General features: G+C 37.9%; 4 protein-coding genes across 4 annotated transcripts in view; 2 read left to right on the plus strand and 2 right to left on the minus strand.

The window, feature by feature from the left end:
• Positions 1-91: 91 nt before the first annotated feature.
• Positions 92-1,328, minus strand: CBG11572 (the record flags this gene model as incomplete). Its single annotated transcript, XM_002637661.1, has 4 exons — positions 92-484; positions 531-828; positions 873-1,167; positions 1,214-1,328. 4 exons carry the CDS (start codon positions 1,326-1,328, stop codon positions 92-94), a joined length of 1,101 nt encoding a protein of 366 aa, XP_002637707.1.
• A 397-nt stretch (positions 1,329-1,725) lies between these two features.
• CBG11573 lies at positions 1,726-4,738 on the plus strand (the record flags this gene model as incomplete). Its single annotated transcript, XM_002637662.2, has 7 exons — positions 1,726-1,860; positions 1,914-2,062; positions 2,108-2,271; positions 2,320-2,733; positions 2,780-2,894; positions 4,492-4,562; positions 4,605-4,738. 7 exons carry the CDS (start codon positions 1,726-1,728, stop codon positions 4,736-4,738), a joined length of 1,182 nt encoding a protein of 393 aa, XP_002637708.2.
• Positions 4,739-4,858: 120 nt separating this feature from the next.
• Positions 4,859-4,990, plus strand: CBG27212 (the record flags this gene model as incomplete). Its single annotated transcript, XM_045238071.1, has 1 exon — positions 4,859-4,990. One exon carries the CDS (start codon positions 4,859-4,861, stop codon positions 4,988-4,990), a length of 132 nt encoding a protein of 43 aa, XP_045099198.1.
• A 198-nt stretch (positions 4,991-5,188) lies between these two features.
• Cbr-unc-76 overlaps positions 5,189-7,310 on the minus strand; it is a gene marked incomplete at both ends in the record, with an annotated part of 3,569 nt that continues 1,447 nt past the window's right edge. The window contains 4 exons of the mRNA XM_045238072.1: positions 5,189-5,283; positions 5,712-5,923; positions 5,976-6,078; positions 6,669-6,825. Of these exons, the coding sequence (XP_045094592.1) occupies positions 5,189-5,283; positions 5,712-5,923; positions 5,976-6,078; positions 6,669-6,825 (567 nt within the window). The remainder of the gene's footprint in view (positions 5,284-5,711; positions 5,924-5,975; positions 6,079-6,668; positions 6,826-7,310) is intronic.

The following is a 7,310-nucleotide window of genomic DNA, read 5'->3' on the forward strand; positions in this document are numbered from 1 at the left end:
TTCTCTTTTAATTTATACCAGTCTGTGTTGTTTTTCTTTTCTAAATTTTATATAGCCGGCTTCAAAAAAAGCAGTATAACATTAAAAATAGCTATCTAGGAATTTGTTCTTCCAGTGCAGCAGGCGACCAGTTTCCAAAGTCCGTGAGTATTTTTGTGATAAGATGAGCTGGAGTAACATCAAACGCTGGATTCCAAACTGGACATTCCGAATTTCCAACGAGCACTCCATTCACTCGAAGCAGCTCACTCGCCGCGCGCTCCTCGATTTTAATCTCCTCTCCGGACGAAATGTTCTTATTGATTGTAGTAAACGGAACAACTGGATAGAAGTTGATGTTGTGGTGCTTGCAAAGAACAGCAAGCATGTAGGTGCCGATTTTGTTCGCTGTATCTCCGTTTCTGGCAACATTGTCAGCTCCAACGAGAACACAATCTAGTTGATGATTTTTCATTGCCCATGCTGCCATCGAGTCAGTAATGAGCTGAAAATTAAATAATAATCATTTTTAAACTACATTTTAACCTCACTTTGAAGGGAACTTGCCCATGAAGAAGCTCTGTAGCTGTCAATCGAATTCCTTGATTGTAAGGCCTTGTCTCCAGAACATACGCAAGATTGAGGCGGTTCTCAGAATGTAAAGCGCGGATGACTCCGAGAGCAGTTCCCCAGGATACCGTAGCAAGACTTCCAGTGTTACAAATTGTCATAACTGTGAATTTTTCTTTCCCAGGGAATGCTGTGAGGAGTTCCTGGTAGGCATTCCATAACAAAATTCTGTTCTGAAGTTTTTCGGCAGTGTAGACATTGAGAAGGTATTCTTGGCATCTGTAGATTCAGATCTTCTCAAATAAATACGTTTTTTCACTTACTTGGCCAACTTTTCATCATCTGTGATTCCTTCAGTTTCCAAGATAGGGATCAACCCAGTTACAGAGTTTCTCAAGTCAACGGCAGTTGGACGAGAAGTAATCAAATACTCTATCTTTTCACGGATAGTTTCAATATTCAATTCTGAATTTTTATTAAATTCGAGAAGAAGACCTAGACTCCCAACAACGGCAATCAAAGGAGCACCACGGACTTGCATGGATTTGATAACATTAAAAGCGTCAGAAACATCATTAACTGGAATATACTTGAATTCGTGTGGAAGCAGAAGCTGATCTGAAAAATCAAAAATTTTTGCTGATAATAGTCTAATTAGGCATACCTAAAACTTCCAAACGTTGTCCATCAAACTTTAAAGAATCCAACCGTTTAGTCTCGTCAGCTAAGAACGAATCCGGAATCGGCCCATTGACTATTTTATTGATTTTCGGAGCCATTTTTATCTAGGTCAGCTAACTTTTGGGGAGAAATAATGTTAAATATAATTGTCTTTTAGTTTCTTGCGTTTTTCCGATGATAAGATAAGAGGCAGCGCAGACAGAATGTGTGCAAAGAATGATCAATATAGTGTCTCAATGAATTTGAAAAAGTGCCAAAAAATTTTTTCAGCTGGCCTAGGATCCGAATATCGTGTACTCCTCTCGGAAAAGTTGGAATTTTTTCATTTTTGAGAGGAAGATCCGCGGAAAATAACATAAAACTATGAAAATAAGGTCTCTTTTGAAGTGTAAAAGACTTTTAAGTATTAATTGGAATCGATATTCTTCTCTTAAAGTGTTAGGAATTGAGACGAGGTACCGGAGACAATGTACAACATAAAAAACTTCCAAATGTATGTATTTCAGTTGTGATGACACGGCAGTGGCTGTAGTAACTAGTGATCGTGTTATTCTATCATCGGAACGAATCACAGAAAGAGCAATTCAACGAAAACAAGGTGGAATCAACCCATCAGTCTGTGCTCAGCAAGTAAAAATCTAAAATTACAATAGCTTTTTCCTAAAACTAAATATTATTTTCAGCATCGTCAGAATCTCCCGATTCTCATTGAAAAATGTTTAGAAGACGCTGGAACATCACCAAAAGATCTCGATGCAGTGGCTGTGACAGTAACCCCAGGATTAGTGATTGCATTGAAAGAAGGAATTGCAGCTGCAATTAGTTTTGCCAGGTAGGCCGGAAAAAAAACGTTGAAATTTAATAATTTTGTCTCCAGAAAGCATAAATTGCCATTAATTCCTGTTCATCACATGCGAGCTCATGCACTATCCATTCTTCTTGTTGACGATTCAGTTCAGTTTCCGTTTTCCACGCTTCTTCTTTCCGGAGGTCATGCTTTAATTGCCGTTGCAGAAAATGCAGAAAACTTTAAATTGTACGGTGAGCTTTTTTTTATAATCTTTTTCAAAAGGAAAATGTTTTTTTCAGGTCAAAGTGTAGGTGGAAGTCCAGGAGAATGCATTGACAAAGTGGCAAGACATCTAGGCGATTTGGAATCTGAATTCGATGGAGTTCATGCTGGAGTAGCAGTTGAAACACTGGCTTCTAGATCCTCAGAATTTGGTCATCAACGATACCCAATAAGTTTTCCAAGCGTCGGAAAGGCAGACATGAACTTTGATCAAATTAAAGGATCTTATCTGAATTTGCTGGATAAACTAAGAAGAACAGAGAAAGAGAAAGTAAACGTTTCAGACTTCTGTGCAAGTCTTCAGAATACAGTAACCAGACATATCGCCAGCAAACTTCACGTCTTTTTTGATACTTTGGATTCTGAAAAACGACTGCCAAAACAGCTGGTTGTTGGAGGAGGTGTAGCTGCTAACGAGTACATTTTCAATGGTGAGCTTCTCTAAATTTCTTGAAAAAAAAGTTGTTTTCTTTTCAGCAGTTTCAAAATTGTCGTCGGCATACGGTGTTTCTACTGTCAAAACCCCATTGACTCTCTGCACAGACAACGCCGAAATGATTGCTTACACTGGGATTCTGATGCATCTTAATAGGTTTGTCCCTTTGAATCATCGGTTTTTCAAAATTTCTGAATGTGTTGATTTTCAAAGTTTCGGAATTTTTGAACATTTCGTTTTTCAAAATTTTGGATTTTCGGAATTTCCTATAGTTTCCATTTTCAAATTTCGGGATTTCGGAATATTCCAATTCTGGCAGTTCCGAAATTTCGGAAAATTCCCTTTTTCAAATTTTGAGATTTCGGAATATTCTGGCTTTGAAAAACTTCTGAATTTTTGAATTTTCCGTTTCGAAAACAATCGGAATATCGAGAAATTCTGGTTTTGAACATTTTGTAATTTCGGAAATTTTCGATTTAAAAAATTCGGAATTTCGGAAATTTTCGATTTACAAAAATTCGAAATTTCTGAAATTTCTGATTTTCGAAATTTCGGATTTTCAGATTTTCGGAAATTCTGGTTTAAAAATTTTGGAATTTCCGGAATTTCGAAAAATTCTGATTTTAAAAAAATTTTTAAATTCTGGCTTTGAAAATTTCGAAAAAATTCAAAAAAATCAATTTTTTTAGTAGATTCAAAATATCGGCTTTCGGAAATTCTGAAAATTTGACTGAAAATTTTGGAATTTTCCTTGGAGTTTCGAAATATTCAGATTCAGAGTTTTGGTTTTCGGAATTTTTCTAGTTTTAAAATATTGGATTCCCAGAATTTCTGAATAGTCGGATTTACAAATTTTCGGAAAAGTCAGATTCTGAATATTTCGAGTTTTAAAATTTTTGAACTTCGAAGTATACTGATTTTAAAATTTTCGGAATCTCGGAAACTCTGGTAATCGGTTTCCAACCAGATTCGGGAAAATTCCGGAGCAGAAATGGTTAGATCTGGTTAGAAAATTGTCCGAATCAGGTTGGGAAATTAGCTTTCTCGGTCGGATCTGGTCAGAAAATCACCAGATCTGGTCGGAAAATAAAAACTTTCCGAATCTGGTTGGAATTTTACTCGAATCTGGTTGGAAAATGCGCGTTCCCTAATTCGGGTTCGAATCTGGTTGGAAAATTGCCCGAAACTGGTTAGAAACCGATTACCAGAGAAATTCTGATTTTTAAAAATTCGGAATATTGCGGTTTTGCAATTTCAGAATGTTCGAATATTCCGATTTCAAAATTTTTGGGAAACGCAAAACATTTTAAAAGTGATAAAAATCAGAAAATAGTCGTAATTCCCATACTTGTAGAATTCTGGGCCAGCCCGCCAAAGCCCGGGCCGGGCCTGAGGAAACTTTCAAGGCCTGGGCCCGGCCCGGAAGGCCTGGTATCAAAAATGCTGTATTTTTGAGCTAATTTTTGAGCTCTCATTATAATTTTCTCCATTTTTTTTGTTTTTTTGGATTGTTTGCCTGATTGATCTAAAAAGATCGAAAAAACTCGAAAAAAATTTTTGATCGAAAAAAAATCACATAAGGACCCTTATGTGTTTTTTGAAATTTTCAAAACTTGTGAAATGACGGGCCCGTCGGGCCGGGTCTTCGAAATTGGGAAAAAAGCCCGGTTACAAGTATGGTAATTCCGAACTCCGTTCCGAACATCCCTCCCTTCCTCCACAATTTGCTTTATTTAAACCTATTTTCTTCTAGATCCGAATCCATTTATTGGAGATCCGAAGACATTCCAGACACAATTTATGCACACGCTCGCACTCCAATTGGTATGTTATCCAACCAAATTTGTAACGGAAATGTGATTTCAGGCCCGGACGCTTCATCTGAAATTCTGAATTTCCCGCGACGAGAGCTGGTGAATTCTACGATTCATGGATCCGGTCCGATTCGGTTTCGAAACTATGATAATTTTAGAAAAGTGACCTTGTGTCGTAACTCATAATTAGTCCCAAAAACCATATAATTAGCGAACTAGTTTCGAGAATCAAGGACGCCCTTGAAATGAAGTACTTCCAAATTGTGAAATTTCAAATGCACATGATTTCATATGACGACAAGAAAGATGAGAACAAGAAGAAGAAGCACAAGCAAAAATAATGATCAGAAGTCAAAGAGAAAGAAAGAAAAAACGAGATTCCGGGATGGTTTGGAGAGAGTGTGTGATTGTTGGCATGGGCGACTTGAAAGGGAATAAATGATGAACTTTGGAAAACAGGGCACAACTAGATGGGATGGGGGTGTCATTGGGTTTTAAGAAAGTTTCATTATGAAGTGGAAAGGCTGTGGAAAAGGAGTGACTATATTATTTAAAGCTGTATCACACAATTGTCAGGGGAAAAAGGAAAGGGCAGGGGTAAAGTAAGAAAGATGACTAGATGGCAGATTTTGGCAGCTAACATGCGATATTCTTTGGGCAGACATGCGTCAGTATGTAGTCCGTCAGAAGAGTGGGCACTGTCGTACTGTCGTCGTGGATGGCGCGAAGAACTGAAATTTGAATTTGAATGAAGGAATTATCCTTCAAACTAAAAAATGACGTTATTCAGAGGGAAGCAGACCAGCAATTTGTTGATTTTGTTCCCTTCCGAATAACCGCATAAAAATTCGTTTTGAAATATTATCCTTGTCTGAGAAAAAAAAGGTTGAGACGCAGAGAAAAAGTGTCTGTGTCTCCACCTTATGTGTGCTATTTAGGCTCTCCGCTTCGATATCGCTACCGTATTCAGACTGCAAAAAATACTCTCTAACCTTTTTTTTCTCAGACAAGCATAATATCGCATCCGATATCTTTTCTTGCAAAAATCCAAACAACTGTCTCTTTTTTCTCCCCGCCACTTTTTGTAATATTTACTGATGATTTTTTCTTATCATCTTTGATCAACCATCAAAACAGCTGACCAATTAGTTCTACTCACTTTTGATAAGAGATGCGATCGACGCATTATCGATATGTTGATTATCGTTGTACGGAATTGTCGCCGTCAAGTACTGCGGCAGTTGTGACGCATCCGACGCCTTTCCACCCTTTCGTTTCCGGTCATTTGCGTACACTCGCCGTTTATTCTGAATTGCCAAAAGAAGAGATATAAACGAATTCTTCATCTCCTTTTCGTAATCCAGCTCATCTCTGAAAATTGGTTTTTTTTTGAGCGGAGGAGTCCTTTTAAAATGACACCAACCTATGCGCGAGTTCATCGACTAAGCTCTCATTGTAGACACGAATCAACTGCTCCATTTCAGCACATAGTGTCACCAATTTCGAATACGAGAGCTCTTGAAGATCTGAAAAACAAAAACGAATTTGGACTGAAATTCAGGAAACACACAAATGACTGGTGGCAGTGTGAAAGTGATAGTTGGGTTTTTGGAAAAAGTGTTAGTGGATGTGAGTAAAACTAATTATTATAGACATAGAAAGTGTGCAAGTGCATTTCTAGCAATAAAGAAACTAAAAAATGACAAAAATGCGCTCTATCGGATAAAAAAAAAGAGCGCAAAACATAAATGACAGGTACGAAAACGAGAACGAAAATGGTTTTTTACTATATACCCGAATGGAACGTCGCAGTTTTCGCTGCTGAAGAAAGGGACAGAAGTTAGATGTGCAATCAGCAGCAGGATTACGGTAGCTTACACACAGGGTCCGCACTGATACGGTACGCTGTTATGCTATTTTTAGTCGATTTTTAACATCAAAACTGTTTTTTTACAGTCCTAAAACTTCACCACGTCACATTCTCATTAAAGCGCACCAGCCTACCACAGCAGTTCGAACCTTGTGCCTACAATAATCCTTGCACAACTGCGAGAAAACAAGGAGAAGAAGAAAATTCCTTTCCTCTTTTCCTTTTTAAGGACTTGAAGCTACTCACTGTCTGGATTGCTGACTAGCGCCTGAGCACTTCGAAGTTTGATGTCTGCTTCAGAAGACTGAATTGATGAGGGATACGGTGATCGCATTGACGAGTACATTGAGTCAACTGATTCCATCGTTCGGTCCGTCATCATTGAGCCAGTAAAGTCGCATGACTGCAAAACGGAGCATTAAAAAGGGCTTAGTTTGACATGGAGGGGGTATTTGTTTCTTCGAAATATGTGAACAAGACAAAAAAGTTTTCAAGATACATAAGCAAATGCACTCGAACGCTAATTTTTCACAAAGGTTTGGCAAATACTCATTAGCTTGATGATCTTTTGCTAAATGCTCGCTTGCTAAATATGCTCATTTGCTAAAATAGTCTCACTTGCTAAATTTTGATCATTTGCTACATAGAGGATTTGTTCAAAGTGAAGGCTTATGGGGTTATTCATGTAGCGAAAATATGTATTGAAATGCATTTCCGCGCACTCGAAATTCAATGCATGAGCGTCGCGAAATGTATTTCAAAGCATTTCGCGACATAACTGTAAAAGCATTTCAATACATCGCGTGGCGAGATATTTTTTCTGGACAAAGGGATGCGCCTTTAAACTTTGTGCAGGATGGGGAAAATCGTTAAAGGCGCATACCTTTT

The sequence above is a fragment of the Caenorhabditis briggsae genome (assembly GCF_000004555.2).
Source record: "Caenorhabditis briggsae complete genome, chrV, whole genome shotgun sequence".
In the NCBI taxonomy this organism is placed as follows: domain Eukaryota; kingdom Metazoa; phylum Nematoda; class Chromadorea; order Rhabditida; family Rhabditidae; genus Caenorhabditis; species Caenorhabditis briggsae.